At 48.7% G+C, this 26714-nt stretch overlaps 1 protein-coding gene across 1 annotated transcript; it reads right to left on the bottom strand.

The window, feature by feature from the left end:
- Positions 1 to 2482: 2482 nt before the first annotated feature.
- BRI3 (brain protein I3) lies at positions 2483 to 26333 on the bottom strand. Its single transcript, XM_075319165.1, has 3 exons — positions 26046 to 26333; positions 17140 to 17245; positions 2483 to 2993 (listed from the first exon to the last, which is right to left on the bottom strand). Exons 1-3 carry the CDS (start codon positions 26227 to 26229, stop codon positions 2861 to 2863), a joined length of 423 nt encoding a protein of 140 aa, XP_075175280.1. The 5' UTR covers positions 26230 to 26333; the 3' UTR covers positions 2483 to 2860.
- Between the last annotated feature and the right edge of the window lie 381 nt (positions 26334 to 26714).

Below are 26714 nucleotides of genomic sequence, written 5' to 3' on the forward strand. Positions count from 1 at the left end.
TTCGCCCCAGCTCATCCCGCGCCCTGGTGCGTTGGCTAACGGGGTAATGAATGGGGTTGATACCAGGTGTGTAATGTCACCTGGCATCAAGCCCAGCAATTAGTTATGTCACGGCGTCTATCAGATACCCGACATAACTAATTGACAGTAATAAAAAAAAAATTGACAACAAAAAAAAAATTTATTTGAAAAAACACTCCCCAAAACATTCCCTGATTGACCAATTTATTGAAAAGAAAAAAAAAAAAATCCACAATAATCCATTTGGATGTCCCACGTCGCCTCTGGACCTTCTAGAATATGGGGGACACGTTCAGGGAACGTATCCCCCATTTTCTAGGAGGGCAGACCCTCCATTTGAGGAGAGTGGGTGCAAAGAATCTGCACCCACTCTCCCCGGGTCACAGCTGCAGACTCTGTGCAGCAGCAGCCAGCGTCCTGAACACAGGAAGCTGTCATCTGCTCGGCACATGTGACCGGAGTCTGCAGAGAAGGAGCCGGAGGAGGGGGCCGCGGGGGATCAGCACTCCGGTATGTATGACACCGGGGGACACCAGGGGGAGGGTAGGGGGGGACCCGGCAGGGCCTAGGGAGCAGGTTTCTGTCGCATGTGTGATGGCACATACGACAGAAACCATAGGAACAGTGGAAATGTGGCCGGCGCGCTGCTGTGATCGCCGGTGCGCGCGGCCATCTTGGATTTTCGGGAGGGGGTTGGGGGTCGGGGGGGCACTTTGGGGACACCGGGGGACCGGAGGGAACCGGGAAAAAGATTTATCTCCCATCTGGCATGTTTGAACATGCCAGATGGGAGATAAATCATTTTTTACCGGCGCGGTCATTTACTATAACTTGATGATCGGTATACGGTGTATACCGGTCATCAGGTGAGCGGGGACCGGAAAAACCGGCCCGAATCATGATCTCCAGGGTCTCAGCTACCCCCGGCAGCTGAGACCCCGGAAATTTTCTGACTCTGGGGGGCGCTAGACCCTTTTTTCCGACCGCCGTTAAAAAGCGGCGGATCGGAAAAAGTACCCTTATTTACCGCCGTTAAAAGGCGTATCGGCGGTCGTAAAGGGGTTAAATGATGAATAGGGGCCATAGTTTCAACAAGTCTTCCAGTAGTTTACATTTCTTTGCAGTTTAATATTTTGGGGTTCTTTTGTAGATTTTTGCATATAGCACATGTCAGAATGGGATGCAAATGGGTCCAAAATATTTAACACTTGGATGGACAAAAAGGAAAGCCCCTGTATAATAAAGTGTGGGAAGAGCTGCCAAGATGAACAGCCTATACTTCTGCAACCCAGCTCTTTGTGTAGGAAACATTCGCTGGATTTGGCCATATTTTGTTATGCGGGAACTACAGGAGACAGGACTAGTGTACGGTAACCAATGAGAAATAGGTATAAAGCAAATTTTAAAGAAAATGTTATCCACTACCCTAACTATTCATCAATCGTGCTATTATGTGCTACCAAATGCATCCATACTCTTATTATAGTAATATAAACCTTTTATCATGCAGATAGCTGGCAGACACAAAGTGATGCTACCTGCAGCTCTGATGTTTTACATCCAACACTTCCTCTCCGCAGTCTTACTGTGATTTAATACTATAAATTCCATCATGCTATGCAGTAGCCTGTGAATCAGCACTTAGCATGCCTCCACCATTCTTTACCCTGCACTGTTGAAGATATTGGGAGATACCAAGTGTCAGAGCAGCCCAGGGTAGGTACCAGTCAAATTGGCAATTGTCAGAAGACCAGTACAGCCCTGTCACAGTTTAAGCAATTTTCTGTGCTTTTCAACTGTCCACATCAGTGATTGGATTAACGAAACCCTTTGCTTTTGAAATGCAAATTGCAGCAATTCAGTAGCAAAGGTGTCAGCCCATCCTGTTTTTTGATGAAAGCAGAATGGCAGCTTAGCTTGTGTGAGGCAGACTAATTGTGTCTTAAGGACACATGCTCAGTCAAGCGGTCATTCAGGAGCCTATGATGACTTCCTTTCATTTGGTCTGAGTTCTAGACCGGAAAAAGTAGTATCAGAGGAGGAAGAAGAATCTGCATAACAATCCAGTACTATGTGATCCCTGCTAAGATGTGCTCATAGAAACTATACATCTAATACAAGTATATTACAAAAGGTATTGTTTAGAAGAACTATGTTATATGGCAATGGGGTGGAAAAAGTAGTAGAAAACGCCTTTAATACTAAAGTCCCAGAGAGGGGTCATTTAGCATGTTTACCATTGGAGCTGGAAATTCCTGGGACTTCTAGTGTTAAAGGACATTATCTGACCAAAAAGTGAATCCAGTCTTGAGCTGGATCTCGGATCACATCTGGACTTGCACACGGGGTCAGTGGAGCAGGAGACAGCAGCCATATTAGCGCAGTCTATAGCAGCACAGATTTGGAGGTACAAAAGGTTTCACAGATTATTTATTCACTTTAATAATGACAAACTTTAGAATTATCACAGTGCTGCTTTATTTTACTATAAAATATTTTTTTTTGTTTCCAAAGACATTTTACAGATTGAAATTTGTCTGACTAACATATATACAAATATGTGAACACAAGCGACGGGGACTTGTCTTCATATGACAGGAACACAGGGCAGAGCCGGGATCTTGGTACAGTCTCTGAAGGCACTGGTGTATGGAAGCCTCACACTTCCACGTGTCTCTATGGCACAGAGCTCCCCCCTCCCCCACCCTATGCTGAACAGAAGGATATACCGTATCACCACCCACATACAATGATGCTATTCAATTAAAGAAAAGGGATTGTGCATTTATAAAGGATTGAGAAAAGTAGGATGTACAAATTGTTGTCTCTATTGATCCTCTTAACCAAAGGTGGCTCCACAGTTGGGACATCTTCGTTGCCTCAAAGCAAAACAGAACAGGATTCCAATTGGGAAGAAAAACACGGCACAGAAAATCCCCAGACAGGTGAAGGAGTCCTCCAAAACGCCAACCCTGGGGCAAACCAAAACATAAGACACAATGTTAGGTTGTATAGAAGATAAAGACTATTATATTACAATGCACAGTCCATCAGAAGGTTAAAAAATACAATATATACTAGGCAGACACGATGCATTTGTAGCACCCAGGGATATGGGGTACTCTGTTCCAGGCAGTGTACGTCTTGGGAAGGTCACGGTGGTGGCCGTTACCCGGTCCTGTGACCTGGGCCCTTTTTGTAATTGGGATATTTACAGGGGGTTGGTGAATAAAGTTTATTCTTGACGCCACTTGCGGAGTTCTGGCTAAGTGTAGGGAGACGCCGCTGCAGAATGTCTCTACTGGGGCTGGTGGTATTGGCAGCTAGTATGGTAGTCCCTCCACAAGTAGGGTATTGCCCCAGCGGCTGTATGATGCGGTGGGCATCGTAAGAAGTAGTCCAGACAGGTATTCACTGCAACTGGTTTACTCACTTGGGATGTTAACTGGTTGCCCGAGGTCGGCTGGTTTCGCCTCCAGATTCCCTTCGTCCCAGTGCCAGTCTGGTTCTCTGGTACCTTCTTCCCCTGCACCTGTCTCTGGTAAGTGGGTCCCCATGGTATGGAACACTGGGGGTCCCCGCTATATGGTTGTCCACTTCTGTCCGCCTGACAGTAGTCCCTGTGGGGGTTGGAGTCTCTGGTCCTGTTCCAGGTTCTCCCTTTGCTACTGAGTCTTCAGATTCTTTATGGTCAGCAAGGTCCTTGATGGTCCCCTTTGCTGTGCAGGTGTTAACAGGTCGGCTTGAAGCTCTTTCCTGTCCGAGGGTCCTGTATCCAGTCGGTGCGTAGTTCCGGGAGTATTCCACCGGCAACTACTCTCCTGGGTACCAGGTCACCGTCAACCCAAGTCAGGACGTTGCTCAGTCACACCTTTACACTTCCACTGTCACTGTTCTCTACTGACTACTGTCTTCCCGACTACTCTCCACAGTCTGCCCCTCCCACCTGGTCAACTGGTGGACTGGAGTGGCTCCACCTCTAGGCGGCCATCCATTGGTCCCACCCTAGGTAAGTACCATTGTATGGGGGGGGGGGTTGTTGGGGAAAACTGGGTTTTTGGTGTTACCGGCACTGGAATCTGGGTCCCTAAGGGGGTAAGGCCCTGCATCCTGGTGGGGATGCAGAACCTTGTAGCACCCTGAGGTGTTCAGGGGCGCTACACATGTCTGGAAATAAAAAAATCCATTCTAAGAGTAACTGTCGACAAAACGTTTTACTCGTCAAGAGGACACATCGGAAGTTTTAATCATCTGATCCAATATCTGTATCGGTTTGGGTTGATAAGCAAAGATGCATATGAAGAAGAAAACAAGTAACATGCTACAAGAAAAAGCTTTATAAAGAGATGTAAAATATTTGTGCTCTGCAAGACTCCATGAATATTTTGCAAATTTTCACAACATTTTCGTTCTGCTTGGATCAACTGGGAGGGACAGGGATATTGTGACCGCTGCTCGTCAGTTTCATCGAGATCAGTGGCATTTATTACGCCACATATCTTATTCCAGTCTCTGACTGGAGTAATATTTGTGATTAGGTACACTAAGACGCATGTCACTTCGCACCTCGCCCAATTCATTAAGAGGATAGGATGCACTGTTTAAGAATTTTGCGCAAACACTGTCCCAACAGCAATCCCATTCACCCAGCTACACGGTTACCTAACCAATTTTTGGGGCATAATATAGGTTTTTGTGAACCAAGGTTCCCACTTTTGTGTCAATATATAAAACATTTCATGGGGCGGAGATGAATAGTTGTTCCTATTTTATCATTCAGTAACTTGATCTCCTGATCCTAAAATCCCTGAATTTGAAGCTCCAGAGAAGGTATAGAATGGACCGTGCATCTGCAAAATCACTCATTTATTCTCTGTAGTGGGGATATTAGTTTATCGAATTTCGGCACAAATCACTTCTCTCCTCCAATTTCTCTGTATATTAAACGCTTCTTTTAAAAAGGGAAAACGTCAGCAGTGAATCACCCCCCAAAACTATATATATGTGCATGCAGCTCTTTCAAAGACAAGTCCAGCAATATCTTTACATGGCCGTTCCATTCCTCTGTAACCGAGAAATCAGGGTTTGAACAGATATGCAAATGAGGCTAAAGAGCTATGGTAGATCTGAAGCCTCCACCACTCCAGCTCTATTCCCAACACTGCATCGCCGCCTCCTATCCTAATCAAGGAAACAAAGTCATGCTATGCCCAGGAGGTCACCACAAAGAGAAAGAAAGATGAGGAGGACTGGTTAATAACAATTCTAAATTGAACTCCGAAATTTGAGTGAGTTTCATGGCTTAAACACCTGTTGTGAATTTTGCCATTAAGTTCCTTGTTACAGAACAGCCAGTTGTGCAAAAAGTCCTGAAACATTGAAAAGTTGGACGTGTGCAGTAAAAAGTTTAGGGGTTGTCACATTAAGTTCCCCTGAAAACGTCGGAGGGAAGGTTAGAATCATTCTAAAATTTCACCACAAAGCCAAATATTCCTAACTTTCTGTGAGTAGTGTATATGGGACAAGGGACAGGAGAAGTTGAAAATACAAAATAACTGGAGACGAGGGAGCTAGAGGCCATCTATATAAAATCTTATCAGTAATGACTGCCTTCTACCTCCGCAACATAAAAATATGTCTTCACTGAATACAGATTTTATCTATGTATTAAGAATAGTGATGAGCGGGCACTACCATGCTCGGGTGCTCGATACTCGTAACTAGTGATGAGCGAGCACTACCATGCTCAGGTGCTCAGTACTCGTAACTAGTGATGAGCGGGCACTACCATGCTCTGTACTAGTGATGAGCGGGCACTACCATGCTCGGGTGCTCGATACTTGTAACTAGTGATGAGCGGGCACTACCATGCTCGGGTGCTCGATACTCGTAACTAGTGATGAGAGGACACTACCATGCTCTGTACTAGTGATGAGCGGGCACTACCATGCTCGGGTGCTCGATACTCGTAACTAGTGATGAGCGGGCACTACCATGCTCTGTACTAGTGATGAGCGGGCACTACCATGCTCAGGTGCTCGATACTCGTAACTAGTGATGAGAGGACACTACCATGCTTGGTACTCGTAACTAGTGATGAGCGGGCACTACCATGCTTGGTACTCGTAACTAGTGATGAGCGGGCACTACCATGCTCAGGTGCTTGGTACTCGTAACTAGTGATGAGCGGGCACCTGAGCATGCTAGTGCTCCTCACTAATTAAGAATTTTGAGAATAAATGATCAAAAGAGAAGAAAGAAGCAGATTTCTCTGATGAGATATATTACAACATTTCTTACTTTCACATGTACTATCGATGAAATAAAAATTAAAACAACGGTTACTTTTTAAGGTGACTAAATCTTATCCAAGTAGTGACTGACACACACACACACACACGTTACTCCACTTTTAAAAACTAAGCTACAAAACAAGGCTAAATTCTGGAGAAAATAGTTGCCCTTAAGGACAATGTTTTCCCTCTTCTCAGATACTGGGTGTCACATGCTTTGCCTTTGACCTCCTGCTGCAAGAAAGATCTTAAAATAAATGCTTACTTGAAGTTTATTTACAAAGTTGTGTGAGTGCAGTGACCGCCTCTCACCACCAGGTGGTGCTATGAGCGGTCTGGTGCAGGCCGTATTACATTTTCTATTAGGCGGCATGTATTTGTGATTCTAATTACGGTATTTTTGATATTGGTCACTTTGGACCCACAATAATACAGTGGAACCTTGGTTTACGAGCATAATCCGTTCTGGGACTGTGCTTATAAACAAAGTTACTCGTCTAGCAAAGCAAGATTTCCCATAGGAAATAAAGGAAGCTCAGACAATTCATTCCACAACTTGTGCAATGTCCTATCCTGGTCCCCTATTGTGTCAACACACACAACACACACACACACACACAACACTTCTGTTCCATCTCCTGCCTCCCGGTTTTTGTAGTTCGCCAGTACAGAATGTGTATTGGGTAACCATCGCGACGATGGAGGAACTTCCGCTGCCAAAGCGCTGACGTTGAGCCGCTTGCCTCCGATTGGCCAGCGCGCTACCTTTGAGTAGCGGTTGACAGCGGAAGTTCCTCCATCGTCACAATGGTTACCCGATACACATTCTGTACCCGAGGACTACAAGAACCGGGAGGTCGGCGATGGAACGGAAGGTAAGGTGAGCATAATATGTGTGTGCGTGCTTGTGTGTGTGCGTGCGGACTGCAAGAGCGGGCCAGAACGCGGTTAAAGTATGGAACCGGAAGTGTGTGCAGTGAGTATTTGCTCGTACAGCAAAGCTTGCTCGTAAAGCGAAATACTCACAAACCGAGTTACTCGTAAAACAAGGTTCCACTGTATGTTGGATTAATAGTGTTGTGTACATCACAATACTGATGCACTACAGGGTGTAGCGGGGCCCTTTAAATTGTCTTGGTAGAGCTGGGGTGCCTGTCCAATTAGGGTGCACTTATAAAAATTTATATACTGCTGTGCAGCCACCTGATCGAATAGTATGGGCGTCATCAATAGGCTGTAAGCCAGACACTGTGCATCACACGTACCTGTGTGACTGGTGCCCTAAATATAGCCTGATCTGTGTGGCAGCCGTCCTCCCCATGAATGATAGTTATATGAGAGGATGTCTCAGTTTTTTGCACTTGTACTACCCCCATCTTTAAACATGGAGGCTGCTGCAAAAGGAAATCTGACAGCAGCATGATGTAGAGAAAGAGACCCCAATTCCAGCAATGTATCACTTAGTTTGGGGGTTCAGCAGCTGTGACACAGTAGCAGAGCTCAGAAAGCTAACCCGGCCCACACCACAGCTTTATGTGTACAGTGTAACCTCGCTTAAAGGGAACCTGTCACCAGTTTTATGGCCTACAAGCTGCGGCCATCACCAGTGAGCTCTTGTATACAGCATTCTAACATACTGTATATAAGAGCCCAGGCCGCTGTGAGAACATAAAAAACACTTTATAGTACTCACCTAAACTGGTCGCTGCGGTGCTGGTTGGCTCGGTGGGCGGCGCTGTTCTCTGGGACCGGCGCCTCCTCTCTGCACAGGCGCACTACAATACTTTGATGATCAAAGTGCGCCTGTGCAGGACCTCAGTGCCAGCGAGTGTGTATGACGTGGATGCGTCAAGCACATAGGCTTCAGAAGACAGAGGAGCAAAATGGCCGAGAGAGGAGGCGCCGCTCCCAGAGAACAGTTAACCCAGTTAGCGAGTTTTTCGCTTTACAAGCAAAGCTTCCTGTAAATTTGTAATTCTGTTTACAAGCAAGCTTTGCCGTACGAGCAAAATCCTCACCGCACACCCTTCCGGTTCCGTACATCCACCACGCTCTGACCTGCTCTTGCAGTCCACACATCACACACAAGCACGCACAAAACACACATATTATGCTCACCTTACCTTCCATCGCCGGTACAGGATGTGTATCGGTAACCATCGCGACAAGGGAGGAACTTCCGCTGCAAGACGCTACTCAAAGGCAGCGTGCTGATTAATCAGAGGTAAGCGGCTCCTGCCTTTGATGTCAGCGCTCTGGCAGCGGAAGGTCCAACATCAGTCGCGATGGTTACCCCATACACATCCTGTACCGGCGAACTACAAGATCCAGGAGACCGGCGATGGAACGGAAGGGGAGCATAATGTGTGTGTGTGTGTGTGTGTGTGTGTGTGTGTGTGTGTGTGTGTGTGTGTGTGTGTGTGTGTGTGTGTGTGTAGGGCCGTATTTACCATTAGGCACCCGTGGTCCCGTGCCTAGGGCGGCAGGATGCAGGGGGCGGCACCTTCTAGCAGTAAAAAATAAATTATTTTTTTTTTACACATTCATTAAATCCGTTGTATTTTCGGAGGGGGGAGAGGCGCACCTTTATTTATTTGTATCCGCATCAATTAAGACGCGAATGCAGACAAACTGCGGCGGCCGGGCACAGAGAGCAGATTTACCCCAGAACTGCCGGCGCCTGCACTTCCGGGGTCACAGGCGCGCCAATCAGCTCCTTCCTCTGTGCTGCGTCCAATGCTGTGTGGATTTCACATGCAGAGCTCACAGCAGGATGCCACAGAGGACGCCGCGATGGAAGCCGGTGTCAGAAGAGGATACTCACGTGAGCCAAGAAGATGACGGCGGGCCCTGGAGTAGGTAAGTGCTCGCAGAGCTGAAGATTCATAAGGAGCATGGGGGTGTCTCTAATGCAGACTGGAGATCTGCGTATGGGGTGGGGGGAGAGAGGCTGACGCTGGGGGGAGAGAGGCTGATGCTGGGGGAAGCTGGGGGGAAGAGAGGCTGATGCTGGGGGAGGCTGGGGGGGGAGAGAGGCTGATGCTGGGGGAGGCTGGGGGGGGAGAGAGGCTGAAGCTGGGGGAGGCTGGGGGGGGAGAGAGGCTGAAGCTGGGGTACGCTGGGGGGAGAGAGGTTGATGCTGGGGGGAGAGAGGTTGATGCTGGGGGGAGAGAGGTTGATGCTGGGGGGAGAGAGGTTGATGCTGGGGGGAGAGAGGTTGATGCTGGGGGGGCTGGGGGGAGAGGCTGATGCTGTGGGAGAGGCTGCTGGTGAAGGCGGGGGAGAGCGGCTGCTGCTGGGGGAATGGGAGAGAGGGGCCAATCCTAGAGACAGGACAAGGGTTGAGGGATAGTGCAATGACAAAATCGATGGCGGGGGAGTGTAAGGACTCAGAATGAGAGGGGGGCAGCATTGGGAGCTCATTATGGAGAAGGGGAAGCATGTGTGGGCACAGTATGGAGTGGAGCAATGTAGGGGAGTCAATATCAAGAGTGGGGTAGTGTGTGTGTGTGTGTGTGTGTGTGTGTGTGTGTGTGTGTGTGTGTGTGTGTGTGTGTGTGTGTGTGTGTGTGTGTGGTGTCTCAGCATAAGCGTTAGTGTGGTGGTCTTAGTATGAATGGGGCAGCATGGAGGTGTCATTATGAAAAAGAGAAAGGCAGCATTAGGAGCTCATGGAGAGGGGCAGCATGCATGGGACATTGTGAGGAGGGGGCAGCATGCATGGGACACTGAGGAGGGGGCAGCATGCATGGGACACTGAGGAGGGGGCAGCATGCATGGGACATTGTGAGGAGGGGCAGCATGCATGGGACATTGGGAGGAGGGGGCAGCATGCATGGGACATTGGGAGGAGGGGGCAGCATGATGTGAGGTCAATGTGCAGATCATATTTCATAATTGAGGAAGGTGTGGTGGGTATAATTTATAAGGGAGGGCAGTGTGACAGTCACAGTATATAAGTGGGGACGGTGTGGTGGGAATATTTTATACTCATGCTATGTTTTGATGTGCCTGTGGTGATCTCCATTGGAGGGGTTAGTGCCCTTTGTTTCTCATTGATACTTTTTCAAGTATTTTACAGAGTAGATCTGCCTTAAACAGATGTCGTGTGCGAAAACTCAGTGTTACGTTGTCACTACGGGGCGCAAAATACAGCCCTGCATACATACATACATACATACATACATACATACATACATACACATACATATACATATACACACACACACACACAGGGCTGTATTTTGCCTTCATGCTGCCCTAGGCACTTTAAGTGGTCACGCCCCTTAGTGACAACGTAACACTGAGTTTTCGCACACGACATCTGTTTAAGGCAGATCTATTCTGTAAAACACTTGAAAAAGTATCAATGAGAAACGAAGGGCACTAACCCCTCCAATGGAGATCACCACAGGCACATCAAAACATAGCATGAGTATAAAATATTCCCACCACACCATCCCCACTTATATAATGTGACTGTCACACTGCCCCTAATAAACTACACACTGCCCTCCCTTATAAATTATACCCACCACACCTTCCTCAATTATGAAATATGATCTGCACAGTGTCCCATGCATGCTGCCCCCTCCTCACAGTGTCCCATGCATGCTGCCCCCTCCTCACAATGTCCCATGCATGCTGCCCCCTCCTCACAGTGTCCCATGCATGCTGCCCCCTCCTCACAATGTCCCATGCATGCTGCCCCCTCCTCACAATGTCCCATGCATGCTGCCCCTCTCCATGAGCTCCTAATGCTGCCTTCCTCTTTTTCATGACACCTCCATGCTGCCCCATTCATACTAAGACCACCACACCAACACTTATGCTGAGACACACACACACACACACACACACACACACACACACACACACACACTACCCCACTCTTGATATTGACTCCCCTACATTGCTCCACTCCATACTGAGCCCACACATGCTGCCCCTTCTCCATAATGAGCTCCCATTGCTGCCCCCCTCTCATTCTGAGTCCTTACACTCCCCCGCCATCGATTTTGTCATTGCACTATCCCTCAACCCTTGTCCTGTCTCTAGGATTGGCCCCTCTCTCCCATTCCCCCAGCAGCAGCCGCTCTCCCCCGCCTTCACCAGCAGCCTCTCCCCCAGCATCAGCCTCTCTCCCCCCAGCATCAACCTCTCTCCCCCCAGCTTCAGCCTCTCTCCCCCCCAGCCTCCCCCAGCTTCAGCCTCTCTCCCCCAGCTTCCCCCAGCATCAGCCTCTCTCCTCCCAGCCTCCCCCAGCATCAGCCTCTCTCCTCCCAGCCTCCCCCAGCATCAGCCTCTCTCCTCCCAGCATCCCCCAGCATCAGCCTCTCTCCTCCCAGCATCAGCCTCTCTCCTCCCAGCCTCCCCCAGCATCAACCTCTCTCCTCCCAGCCTCCCCCAGCATCAGCCTCTCTCCTCCCAGCCTCCCCCAGCATCAGCCTCTCTCCTCCCAGCCTCCCCCAGCATCAGCCTCTCTCCTCCCAGCCTCCCCCAGCATCAGCCTCTCTCCTCCCAGCCTCCCCCAGCATCAGCCTCTCTCCTCCCAGCCTCCCCCAGCATCAGCCTCTCTCCTCCCAGCCTCCCCCAGCATCAGCCTCTCTCCTCCCAGCCTCCCCCAGCATCAGCCTCTCTCCTCCCAGCCTCCCCCAGCATCAGCCTCTCTCCTCCCAGCCTCCCCCAGCATCAGCCTCCCTCCTCCCAGCCTCCCCCAGCATCAGCCTCCCTCCTCCCAGCCTCCCCCAGCATCAGCCTCCCCCCATCCCAGCCTTCCACAACATCAGCCTCCCCCCTCCCAGCATCATACTCTCTCATCCCAGCCTCCCCCAGTATCAGCTTCTCTTCCCCCAAGTCTCCCCCAGTATCAGCCTCTCTCCTCCCACCCCATACGCAGATCTCCAGTCTGCATTAGAGACACCCCCATGCTCCTTATGAATCTTCAGCTCTGCGAGCACTTACCTACTCCAGGGCCCGCCGTCATCTTCCTGGCTCACGTGAGTATCCTCTTCTGACACCGGCTTCCATCGCGGCGTCCTCTGCGGCATCCTGCTGTGAGCTCTGCATGTGAAATCCACACAGCATTGGACGCAGCACAGAGGAAGGAGCTGATTGGCGCGCCTGTGACCCCGGAAGTGCAGGCGCCGGCAGTTCCGGGGTAAATCAGCTCTCTGTGCCCGGCCGCCGCAGTTTGTCTGCATTCGCGTCTTAATTGATGCGGATACAAATAAATAAAGGTGCGCCTCTCCCCCCTCCGAAAATACAGCGGATTTAATGAATGTGTAAAAAAAAAATTTATTTTTTACTGCTAGAAGGTGCCGCCCCCTGCATCCTGCCGCCCTAGGCACGGGACCACGGGTGCCTAATGGTAAATACAGCCGTGTGTGTGTGTGTGTGTGTGTGTGTGTGTGTGTGTGTGTGTGTGTGTGTGTGTGTGTGTGTGTGTGTGTGTGTGTGTGTGCGTGCGAGATGGCACAATAGGGGACCAGGATGGGACATTTAACAAGTTGCGGAAGGAATTGTCTGAATTGCAATGATTTCCTATGGGAAATCTTGCTTTGCTGAACGAGTAACTTTGTTTACAAGCACATTCCCAGAATGGATTGTTCTCGTAAACCAAGGTTCCACTGTATTTTGTATATTGGCAGTGAGCTGCTTATCATAGGAAGGGGCGTGGATGGACCAGGTCTCGCAAGGCACCTATGGGGAGATAAGGTATGCACACCAGTGACTATGTAAGGGGAATACATGGAATAGCAGAAACTGCTGTGTGAATACTGACTTGAAAAATCCAATAGCTATATGCAAGAGTGAAAATGTGAAAAATGGAATCTGCATTACTGCCATGAATATATGAATCAAGAGAAATTTAGCTACTGAATTGATCAATGCAATAGAGCCCCAACACTACGCTAAAGTATTTCTCTACGTTGGGGTCCCTAGCTTGTGTGTGTCCTCTCATGCAGTTAAAAAACTTACCGTGTATGGGAAGCTGAGACCCAGGCTATTTATGCGTTATTCCTTATTGTTAGTAGTTTTTCGTTTGTGAACCCTCCCCACACACACCTATTGCCAATCCACATCGTATATATAGCCTGGGTCTCAGCGTCCCATACACGGTAAGTTTTTTAACTGCATGAGAGGACACACACAAGCTAGGGACCCCAACGTAGAGAAATACTTTGGCGTAGTGTTGGGGCTCTATTGCATTGATCAATTCAGTAGCTAAATTTCTCTTGATTCATATATTCATGGCAGTAATGCAGATTCCATTTTTCACATATTCACTCTTGCATATAGCTATTGGATTTTTCAAGTCAGTATTCACACAGCAGTTTCTGCTATTCCATGTATTCCCCTTACATAGTCACTGGTGTGCATACCTTATCTCCCCATAGTGATGTTTTTTTAGGTTTTTGCACCCAGTTCAGACTTAGAATGGTGTTCCAAACGTTATTCCTTATCGCAAGGCACCTAGTCCGGCAGTGATAATCTCCTGCTGATAAAACACTCATTGTATTGAAACAGCACACAGCCCAATAAATGACATATATAAAGTTAGTGTTTCAGCCCCTACCTCATGCTGCCCTCAGATTACATAGCAAAAACCTGCTGACAAATTGGCTTTAATAAAAGATAGCTTTTTTTTTTTGTTTTTTAAATCCATTAAAGCCCTGGTCACAGGACAAAACGGAACCCCTGCACGGACAATATGGGTTTGCTTAGACCCACCAACATTATTTTACCTTTAAACAGTGCTCACATCCAGAAACAGCAGTGTGTGCATGTCATACGCATAATGCAAGCACTCAGATGATGAAAAAAGGAACACAGTGACCTCTTCCTCATGTCTGCTTACAATGCAATCCATCCGCACATCATATGATCATATTCTGACAGTATTCAGTACTGCCGTCTAGTGTGACTGATAATCTTACCATTCTCCTTCCCCCCACAAAAAAAAAAAAAAAAGACCGTCTATAATGCCCGAAAGAAATGCCCCTGTTCGTAATCCCCATCATATGGCGGACCTGCAATGCTCGCATTGGGGTGACAATATTTATATGCCCATTTGCAAGTATATCACAGTCGACGTGAAGGAAATACATTGTGTGGTGTATCGATGGGAAACTACCAATCATTGTAAGGGGTTGTCTTTATTAAGGATTATTCCTAAAATTAGGTGGGACGCCCACAACACAAGCACTGCGCTCTTCTATGCCCAGTAGTCTGACAGGTAAAGGAGCGGCGGTGTAGACATAGCCACAGTTTTATTCCAATGAAACATTTCAAAGCCCCATTCTCTGGATCCGCGAGGGTCCCGGTGGTCCGAGCACCGGTGATCAATAAGATATTACCTTTCCTATGCATAGGCAAAACCTTGCAATGTTGAAAATCACTTTAAAAGGATTGTCTCGTACTCAGCTGGAGTGCCTCCGCTCCTCAGACTAGTGAGGTTCAAACTATGCCTTCGCTCCCGAACTTTGTTCTTCCATTCCTATAGAGGCAAATATGCTCTAAAGATGGCTTCTATCGGGAGCTAAAAGCGTGTCTCAGTGACCCGACCAGCTTCAGAGCAGCTCTTACAGGCTCCATAAAGCAGAGCTTGCAAACACTGCACAGATTCAGCCACTGCTGCTAGACTGCAGAGGTGGCCGAGCAGTAAAAATGAAATATCACTGCACTCAAGAACATGTAAATTGCAAAGTTACTGGTTTTCACGAGCACTTTGCAAATTAATCATTAATGAACAGAAGAATAACCAATTGTCAGACTGTTTGGCTCTAGACTCGACAAGTGTCATGGCGGCATCTGACACTGTTCACACTGGAGTATGACACTCCACACTATGCCTTCTCTAGCTCTTCTGAGTTGCAGACAGGCTTGGACATTGACCAGCTGTGTGCTCATTAGTGATCGATCTCTGCTAACCTGCCGATTACCTCTCGTATCACATGTTGTGGGTGACCCATCAAAGTACTTCCTGCCTTTTTAAGATAGTGGAGCTTGTCTTCCCATGCCGACTATAGCATTTCCTAAACCAGTCTGTGTTCTGTTGTGTTCCAGTTGCTTGTGTATTATTGTGTGCTGCTTGGTGTGCTGTGGAAATTATCTAGTCATCTGTTTTTATTCTCCTTGCTCTTTATCAAGTATTGTCTTATCACACAACTAGCACACACGAAGATATAAGAGATTTTGGTTTCCTGTCTATATCTGTGGCTTCCACTACTCCTGTCCCAGTGCACACCTGGGTTGGGAGAGTGGGGGGTATAAGAGCAGGGCAAGAAAGGCGGCCCAGATATCTTCACTATTAAATGTATCTCTGGCATTAGGGACAGCTAGGGCCCCCCAAGCCTGAGGGCCAGTCCCGTTATCCCCTTACACTAATATATCTCAAACATATAATCCATGCCTTCTCCCAGAATCGTGAATAATCAGATCTCTCGAGTGTCAGTATCTGTGAATATACTGCGTATCATACAGTACTTTTTTTTTTCTCTTATTTATACAGCGAGTACTTGAACTTGAGTACTTGGTGGGCAGCTCTTCGGGAACAATTGACGCTGATAGCTATGCTCAAGTGAGCACAAAGGAGGATGGGTGATTTAGTAACTGCTGACCAAACAGTAATTGCATAATCCTCCACTTAGATAATGAGAAGGACGTGGAATTTGATAAACGACTGAAAGTGCATGAAATTTATGGCATTAAATTACTCTATTAGGGCAAGTATATGGGAAACACTCACATCAAAGGCAGAGCCTGGCTTCACTCATCCGTAACTCACAGTGTGGACCGTGATGTCCGGGTCTCCTGACCTGTGTTCAGACTCATATGATTGAGACTGTTGAGTTCGGGTCAGGAGACCAGAGGCCGGCGTGATCAAACACTGACTGCAGTCTGGGTACTAGTATCTCATCACCATAGACTCCCATTGAACAAAATCCAAAAAGACAGGTTTCTGAGAGAAGAGTGACCTTGTCCGTCAAAGATCAGAGGCGGACAAAGAAAAGTGTGAGAGAGAGAGCTGGAAGTACAGTGTCTGCCCCCTTGCGACCAAAAATTTCAACAATGAATTTCTCCAAGATGTCAATGATGATAAGGATTTAATAAAGAATGAAGGCTATTTACTTACCGGCGATTATCCTGATGACAGGTTTGATTTAAAGGGGTATTAGCATTTCAGTAAGTGATGACATACTACTAGGATATACAATCCCTACTGATGGCTTGGAGCCCAACCTTTGTGGCCCTCACACATACAAAGATTGAATAAGCTGCAGTGCTACATTCCAGTCACTGCTTTTTCCTATGCAGCAGTGCTCTGTGCCATCGTGTCTGTGCAGAGGAAAAGCTCTGAAGAAGATGCAGCGCTACATTCCCATCACTGTTTTTTCCTACACAGTAGTGCTTGCTGTCATCATGTCTGTGCAAAGCTGTGAAGAAGCTGCAGCACTACATTCCCGTCACTGTTTTTTCCTACACAGTAGTACGCTCTGCAATCTGTGAAAAGGAAAAGCTGTGAAGAAGCTGCAGCACTACATTTCCGTCACTGTTTTTTCCTACACAAGAGTGCTCTCTGCCACCATGTCTCTGCAGAGGAAAAACTGTGAAGGAGATACAACGATACATCCCTGTACGTTTTCCTGTTCACAGTTGCACTTTAGGCCACCGAGTTGTACCAGGATGTCCAGGAGCACCTCAACGTGCAGGAAAATGTGAAGTGGATGCAGTGCATGCTCCATCAGTAGCATAGAAAAAGAATTTGCCATAGACCCCACCACTAGCATTAGTGTATATCCCCGGATGACTTCTACGTTACCTGCATGCTGGGCAACCTCCGACTACGACCACAGAAGTCAATGACGGCTGCTGTTGAATAATGCAGGTGCCGGGGGGGTAGATAAGATGTGGCGTTGCAATAAATCCTAAAAATAAAATAGAATAATGTCAGGTTCCTAAATTTCATACAGAAACTAGGTTTCTTCCTACACGTTCTCACTTAGGTGTACGCTCGCTCTCTATAGAGGGTTGGATGTGCCATTTTCTCAATTACTTGAGTCTTAGCCAAGTACACATTGTATAGGCTACCCAGCTTTTTATTAGAAAACCTCCGTCTAATACAGATTTGCTCATTTCCAATTCTACAAGGATTCATAAGCATAAACCTCATCCTATCCGCCTGAACGAGCTGTTAGTCGTCATTTCCATATATTTGCCAGTGACAAAGTGAGGAAGTTAAATATTAACATCACAAACATTTAGCAGTCAACGTGTTACACCGATAGTTTATGACTACGGCGAAGGTAGCAAGACGCACGCTCCGGGATACATGACCGCAGGGAGTGGATCTCACTCAGATCGGCACGTGGAGACAAATCAGTGTCTAGTTGGCATCGAAACATCAGTACCAGACATGGCATAGGATGGGCAACTATAGCCACAAATCTTACCCTGTGCAGATGGCTGAAAACTGACCCCCGATTCTGCCAAAATCAACAAAACTCAGGAGATTGGACTAATCCAGTGAACAAACATTAGATCACAAGATCACAGATGTAAGCACCGGAGAGCAGATCCCTCTGGAAGGTCACCAGACACTTCACGTTTGCTTCCTGAGGTTTGTTTTACTGACATGAAATCAGAATAAATCTTTCCCGTTTTAGGTCAATTAGGAACCAAAATTATTTATATTTGCCAAATGCCAGAATAATGAGAAAGAATATTTTAAGGCATTTTTATTACTTTCTACAAAGTCAAAAGTTTCCATACACTAAGAGTACTATGCCTTTAAAAAAATATGGGACAGCCCATATGATGATGTCATGTCTTTTGAAGCTCCTGATAGGCTTATTGGCAACATCTGAGTTAATTAGAAACACTTGTGGATTATTTTTCGGACTATAAGACGCACCGGACCATAAGACGCACCCTGGTTTTAGAGGAGGAAAATAAAATTTTAAGCAAAAAATGTGGTCATGACACTTATGGGGCGAGGATCTGCTGCTGACACTGTTATGGGGGTAATGTCCCCAAATTCTCTACTAAAGGTACCCCCAGCCTGGTAATGAACCTCCTGCCTTGTATATACAGGATATGTCCCTCCCTGGTATAGCCCCCATCCTGCTATATACCGTCATCCTCGCATATGGCCCCATCCTACTCACAATATACCCCCCGCACCCAGCTCACAATATACCCCCCGCATCCTGCTATACGGCCCGCATCCTGCTATACGGCCCGCATCCTGCGGCGCACAAAAAAAATTAAATAAATAAACGTTCATACTCACCTTACCTCACTCCCTGCAGCATCACTCCTCCTCCGTCTGTGTCAGCAGCAGCGCTGGAGTGTGGAGCCGGCCACGATCCCTGCAGCACCGCGATGTCCTCCTGTCTGTGCCGGCAGGCGGCTGCGTGTGGACACGTGCGGACAGCGATGACATCATCACTGTGAGCACCGCTAGTCTCCAACCAACCGCCGCCGGCACAGACAGGAGGACATCGCGGTGCTGCAGGGATCGTGGCCAGTGAGTTATACTGATTCACTGCACCCCGCGCTGATGATGACGCGCGGGGAGCAGTGCATACAGCCGCACATGATCACTCCACGCTGTAGTTGCCAGGGGTGATCATGCGGGCTGGCTGTTTAATATGCGCGCATCCCCTGCCCATCATCCCGCCCACCTGTCAGCGCAGACTTCAGCACTGAGAGATGATGGGCGGGATGATGGGCGTGCATATTAAATGAGCGGGGCCACGTGGTCATGGCAGGTTGCTACAGTCTGCTCGTGCCGCCGATGACCCGCTCCACCGCAGCACCCTCATTCCCCGCAGCCCTACATTCAGACTATAAGACGTACCCCCCACTTTCCCCCCCAAAATTGGGGGGGGGGGTGCGTCTTAGTCCAAAAAATACGGTATTTTAATGCACACCTGAAACACTGCTTCTTTGTGTAAAGTGGGAAAGTCAAAAGAAATCAGCAAAGATCTCAGGAAGAGAATTGTGGACTTGCACAAGTCTGCTTCATCCTTGGGTGCAATTTCCAAATACCTGAAGGTGCCTCATTCATCTGTACAAACAATTGTACACAAGTACAAACAAGATGGGAATGTCCAGCCATCATACCACTCAGGAAGGAGACTGGTTCTGTGTACCAGAGATGAACGTGCTTTGGTCAGACGTGCATATCAACCCAAGAACAAAAGCAAAAAGACTTTGTGAAGATGCTGGTGGAAGCTGGTAAGATTGTGCTGTTATCCACAGTGAAACAAGTACTGTATCAATATGGGCTGAAAGGCAACTCTGCCAGGAAGAAGCCATTACTCAAAAATAAACATTTAAAAGCCAGATTAATATTTGCAAATGTACGCAGGAACAAAGACCTTAATATTCGGAGATATGTCCTGTGGTCTAAAGGTCCAGTCACACTAAGCAACTTACCATCGATCCCAACAACGATAGGGATCGCTGGTAAGTTGCTAGGAGGTTGCTGGTGAGATGTCACACTGCGACGCTCCAGCGATCCCACCAGCAACCTGACCTGGCAGGGATCGCTGGAGCGTGGCTACACAGTTGCTGGTGAGCTCACCAGCAACCAGTGTCCAGCCACACGTGCAGAGAGCAGGGAGCAGCGCACACTGAGCGCTGGCTCCCTGCTCTCTCCTAGTTACAGCACACATCGGGTTAATTACCTGATGTGTGCTGCAGCTAAATGTGCACAGAGCAGGGAGCAGCGCACACTGCTTAGCGCTGGCTCCTTGCTCTCCTAGCTACAGCACACATCGGGTTAATTAACCCGATGTGTCCTGCAGCTACATGTGCACAGAGCAGGAGCCGGCAGCACAGGCAGTGAGAGCGGCGGAGGCTGGTAACAAAGGTAAATATCGGGTAACCAAGGACAGGGCTTCTTGGTTACCCGATGTTTACATTGGTTACCAGCCTCCGCAGAAGCCGGCTCCTGCTGCCTGCACATTTAGTTGTTGCTGTCTTGCTGTCACACACAGCGATCTGCGCTTCACAGCGGGACAGCAACAACTAAAAAATGGCCCAGGACATTCAGCAACAACCAACGACCTCACAGCAGGGGCCAGGTTGTTGCTGGATGTCACACACAGCAACATCGCTAGCAACGTCACAAAAGTTGTTCGTTACCAGCGATGTTGCTTAGTGTGACGGGGCCTTAACAAAACTAAAATTGAACTATTTGGCCATAATGACCATTGTTATGTTTGAAGGAAAAAAGGGAGAAACTTTGAAGCCAAAGAACACCATCCCAACAGTGAAACACGGTGGTGGCAGCATCACGTTGTGGGGTTGTTTTGCTGCAGGAGGGACTGGTGCACTTCACAAAATAAATGGCATCATGAAGAAAGAAGATTACTGTATATGGCAATACTAAAGCAACATCTCAAGACATCAGCCACTAACTTAAAGCTTAGGCAGAAATGGGTCTTCCAAATGGCAATTGACCCAAAGCATACTGCCAAACTGGTTACAAAGTGGCTTCAAGATAACAAAGTCAATGTTTTGGAGTGGCCATCACAAAGCCCTGATCTAAATCCTATTGAAAATTTATGGACAAAGCTGAAAAGGCCAGTGCGAGCAAGGCGACCTACAAACATGGCTCAGTTACACCAGTTCTGTCAGGAGGAATGGACCCAAATTCCTACCAACTATTGTGAGAAGCTTGTGGAAGGAGATCCAAAACGTTTCATCGAAGTCATACAGTACAAGGGCAATGCTACCAAATACTAATGAAATGGATGGAAACTTTTGACTTTGCATAAAGTAATTAAAAAACAGTCTCTCTCATTATTGTGGCATTTGGTGAATATAAATAATTTTGGTTCCTAATTGACCCAAAAAACAGGAAAGGCGTATTCTGACTATGTCAGATAGTGAGAAAAAGAAAATGTATATGTGTATATAGATAGTGGATGGAAACTTCTGGTTTCAACTGTGTGTGCCAAACATAAATAAAAACACACACACACATTATGTAATATAATATATATATATTATATATATATATATATATATATATATATATATATATATATATATATATATATATATATATATATATATATATATATATATATATATATATATATATACACATACATATACACACAGACACATGCATACATATACATACACATTATACATACACACTAATATATATATTAGTGTGTATGTATAATATATATTTATATATATTATATTTATATTATATATACACGCACATTAATTAAAAGGATTATTCGTACTATATAGCCTCAGTTTATGCTATAAATATCTTATAGATTTGGGTCGTACACCTATCTCCAAAAATAGAGTGCACTTGTGAATTGCAATTCAGGGAACCCTAATATTAGAGAAAATTAAAAGGGGTACTCTGAGGGAAAAAATGTTCTAGGCATTGATGGGTCAAGGGGACGGGGGGTGTAAACATCAGGCATGTATCCGGATCCCTGTCCTCTTAAAGACCCTTGGTTCGGCAGAATGAGCAGGGGTTATCAGTCCAATAGGGGTGAAAGTCAGTGATGGACACCTTTTGGCAGCTTTCTTAGAAACAGCAACGTTGAGAGCCCCCTTAAAGTGACCAGTCATATGTTGTGTAGAGGGGGATAATGTTGAAGTTTGGATGATTCAAGTGGTTAAGGCAAGCGATGACAGAAGCAAAGACCTATTATTGAGGCTGAATACTTGTGGATCTCCAGCTCTACGCCAGACAGTCACATGCTTAGTAACTGCAGATCAGGAGAGATCACTGAGAAGATAGATCGTAGCATAGAGCTGTAACACTTTGTATCAGTATCGGTCAGCCGCCTTCTCGGAAGAGCATGTGATAGCCAAAGTTCACATGACAAGAGAGATAAAGCTCCAAAAACCAAAAGTGAAGAGTTTTGTAACTAATGACGTCTCCCAGGGTTAGTGAGAGCATATCTCCGAACAGGGGCAGAAGGTGAGGCGGATCTAAAAATCAAGGGAAGGGCCTGGGCAATTGCCAAATCAATGCCCTCTGTTTTGGGCATCTGGTGACATCCCAAACCATCGCAATGGGAAGTGTTTACATGGAGTGGTGGATAAGCATGACCATAGAGATTATACACAACTTTACGGCAGACTCGGTGGGTGTCAACGCCCAACAAACGTTGACCTGTCTGCTACGACCTTGCCAGTTGCAGAGGTGCCAAGAAACAGTCATGCCCTTCAGTACACAACAGCTCTTCTCATTTTTTAGGCCCGCATGGCAAGTCAATGCATCTCAATTTCTGAAATGCTATAATGGAGTTGAAGGATGTAATTCTAGTGGTGGTCAAGTACGTCCGAGGCTGCTCCATACAAGATCATGGCAGGTCGGCATCAAGTACCAGGCTTGACATCTCCAGTGCCACTTACACACTGCATTATTACCTACATTCACTGGTCTCGCTGGAGCTTCAGTCCAAACCCCCCAAAACCCCCCCTCCCAGAACGGGTTTTCTACGCATGCGCCGATGGTGCCATGCCATTGACTATAATGGTGCAGACGGAGTCACCGTGGGCTTTGTCTTGCACCATTTTCGGGCGTACATGCTTTCTGGAGGTGGACACCCAGATGCAGTCCCTCCCTGGAGGTCTTGGTTGGGGATAGCGCTTCAAAAGAATTCTACAGGTGTCAAATAAGAACATCCGCAAATCCACCCCGATACAATGTATATACTATATAGTTTAAGGAAGTACAAAGACCGCTCCTTATCATTAACACTATAGTAAATTGTTCTAGACAATATAAACACCTACAAATAGGAGAAGTCCAGGGGAACAACGTCACTAAAATTTAAAGGGAACCTGGCAAACACCATGTATGTATAAAAGCCAGCCAAAGAGTGTGTATGGAGGGGGATGAAACTCCTCTGCCGGCTGCTAACCTCCCACCAGGACAAAGGATCAGACACGATAAAATCCAACATGCCCGATCCTTCATTCCCTACACATCTGCTTTGGTGGGGATTCCATTGACCCATGCACATTAGATAGCCGTGCCCTGAGGAAGGGGGAGTGGGTTAAAACCCAACAAAAGGGGGGAAAAAAAAAAAAAAAAAAAGACCCCCCCCCCCCCCAATTCAGAGGGGGGTGGGAAAAAAAAAGAAAAAGGGCCCTGTTCCCCTCCCCAGGGTAGGGGGGGGGGGGGGGGGGGGAATAGGGACCCTCCACGTTCCCCAGAGAGGAAGGGGGGGGGCATAGGGACCCTCCACGTTCCCCAGAGAAGAAGGGGGGGGGGCATAGGGACCCTCCACGTTCCCCAGAGAAGAAGGGGGGGGGGCATAGGGACCCTCCACGTTCCCCAGAGAAGAAGGGGGGGGGGCATAGGGACCCTCCACGTTCCCCAGAGAAGAAGGGGGGGGGGGGCATAGGGACCCTCCACGTTCCCCAGAGAAGAAGGGGGGGGGGGGCATAGGGACCCTCCACGTTCCCCAGAGAAGAAGGGGGGGGGGGGCATAGGGACCCTCCACGTTCCCCAGAGAAGAAGGGGGGGGGGGGGCATAGGGACCCTCCACGTTCCCCAGAGAAGAAGGGGGGGGGGGGCATAGGGACCCTCCACGTTCCCCAGAGAAGAAGGGGGGGGGGGGCATAGGGACCCTCCACGTTCCCCAGAGAAGAAGGGGGGGGGGGGGCATAGGGACCCTCCACGTTCCCCAGAGAAGAAGGGGGGGGGGGGCATAGGGACCCTCCACGTTCCCCAGAGAAGAAGGGGGGGGGGGGCATAGGGACCCTCCACGTTCCCCAGAGAAGAAGGGGGGGGGGGGGCATAGGGACCCTCCACGTTCCCCAGAGAAGAAGGGGGGGGGGGGCATAGGGACCCTCCACGTTCCCCAGAGAAGAAGGGGGGGGGGGCATAGGGACCCTCCACGTTCCCCAGAGAAGAAGGGGGGGGGGGGCATAGGGACCCTCCACGTTCCCCAGAGAAGAAGGGGGGGGGGGGCATAGGGACCCTCCACGTTCCCCAGAGAAGAAGGGGGGGGGGGCATAGGGACCCTCCACGTTCCCCAGAGAAGAAGGGGGGGGGGGCATAGGGACCCTCCACGTTCCCCAGAGAAGAAGGGGGGGGGGGCATAGGGACCCTCCACGTTCCCCAGAGAAGAAGGGGGGGGGGGCATAGGGACCCTCCACGTTCCCCAGAGAAGAAGGGGGGGGGGGGCATAGGGACCCTCCACGTTCCCCAGAGAAGAAGGGGGGGGGGGGCATAGGGACCCTCCACGTTCCCCAGAGAAGAAGGGGGGGGGGGCATAGGGACCCTCCACGTTCCCCAGAGAAGAAGGGGGGGGGGGCATAGGGACCCTCCACGTTCCCCAGAGAAGAAAGGGGGGGGGGGCATAGGGACCCTCCACGTTCCCCAGAGAAGAAGGGGGGGGGGGGGCATAGGGACCCTCCACGTTCCCCAGAGAAGAAGGGGGGGGGGGGGCATAGGGACCCTCCACGTTCCCCAGAGAAGAAGGGGGGGGGGGGCATAGGGACCCTCCACGTTCCCCAGAGAAGAAGGGGGGGGGGGGCATAGGGACCCTCCACGTTCCCCAGAGAAGAAGGGGGGGGGGGGCATAGGGACCCTCCACGTTCCCCAGAGAAGAAGGGGGGGGGGGCATAGGGACCCTCCACGTTCCCCAGAGAAGAAGGGGGGGGGGGGCATAGGGACCCTCCACGTTCTCCAGAGAGGAAGAGGGGGGGGGGGCATAGGGACCCTCCACGTTCTCCAGAGAGGAGGAGGGGGGGGGGCATAGGGACCCTCCACGTTCTCCAGAGAGGAAGAGGGGGGGGGGGGGCATAGGGACCCTCCACGTTCTCCAGAGAGGAAGAGGGGGGGGGGGCATAGGGACCCTCCACGTTCTCCAGAGAGGAAGAGGGGGGGGGGGGGCATAGGGACCCTCCACGTTCTCCAGAGAGGAAGAGGGGGGGGGGGGGGGGAGGGACCCTCCACGTTCCCTAGAGAGGAAGAGGGGGGGGGGGGGGGAGGGACCCTCCACGTTCCCTAGAGAGGAAGAGGGGGGGGAGGGACCCTCCACGTTCCCCAGAGAGGGCCCTCTCCTGTCCTGGTCTGACCTTGCTGTGTTGATTCCCCAAACAACATGTATTTGGCAAAACAATAAACAAAGAACAATAATAACAATAATCAGCCACATTTGTGTAAGAAATATTTAGACATTTTGGAATCAATCTGTGATCTATGTATTTCATATTTACATACACACATATTAATACATATCGGGCCATGTTCACACATTGCTTTTTACAGAACCAGCAAAAGACATGTGAGATTTCCAACACACACTTTACTGGTAACTCTGCAGTTTTCCAACTCAAGTCTTCTCACAGATCTGCAGGTCAATTCTTTCAGAGGATTTTTTGACCCACCCATAGACGTAAAACACTATCAAACACGTATTGTAGAAAACAGATATATATATATATATATATATTCTGCACCCCAAAAAACAAGCAGCTGGTTTTTCCTGCATGAGGAAACTAAAAACCACAAACTGGAAAAACGCAACATGTGAACATAACCCAAGTGGTCCCTGTGTCAGTATATCCTATTACATAGACTGTGCAGTACACTGGGGAGACACATGGGGATAGATGTATAGACACAGGACAGTGGATATAGATGGAGATAGACATATATAGAGATGACAGTCGGGCACAGCACACACCGCCGGCACCCCCGGCCGTGCGGATACCCACCGCTGCCTGTGGCTGTAGGGCGCGGGGGGTAGGGGTATGGCGGGGGCGGGGGTCCGCTCTGCGGGGCTCCCGGGATGGTGCCGTAGTTTTGCGGTCCGTAGCCCGGATGCCCGTACTCGCAGCCCCCGGGGTCGGCCGGGCTGTACGCCGGGGGTCGGTCCTGCAGGAGCGGCTTGCTGTCCATGCTGTACCGGAGGCACCGGACGCGCTGCTCCCTCCCAATGTGCTCGGTGCTGTACTGAGTGTGCGGCCAGTCACAAGACTCGGGTCATGTGACCGCTCCCAACTGCCTGACTCTCCCCGACAGGAAGCTCGTCTTAAAGAGACAGTGACGCGATGTGCACAGACCATTATACCCGTTACTGTGCGGAGGAGGAAGGAAGGAGTTAATGTCACTGGCCCGTCACTTCTGTGCAGGAGAGGAGGTGTGCTGAGGTGACGTCATGGGGAAAGCCCTCTCCCAAAAATAAAAAGGGCACCTGCAGATGCACGAATCCCTCCAGTGTCCCTCCATGACTGCAGCGGAAAATGCTGCAAGAAAAACGTCTCTTCTGCCTCCTGTAATCTAATGTATTGGGCATAGATGGGGGACATATTAACGAAATAACAGAGGTGCAGCCCACAATATGGAAATACAATGCTTTATCTACAGGGAAGGGTTCTCTACAT

Source organism: Anomaloglossus baeobatrachus, chromosome 7, assembly GCF_048569485.1.
Source record: "Anomaloglossus baeobatrachus isolate aAnoBae1 chromosome 7, aAnoBae1.hap1, whole genome shotgun sequence".
NCBI classification, from domain to species: domain Eukaryota; kingdom Metazoa; phylum Chordata; class Amphibia; order Anura; family Aromobatidae; genus Anomaloglossus; species Anomaloglossus baeobatrachus.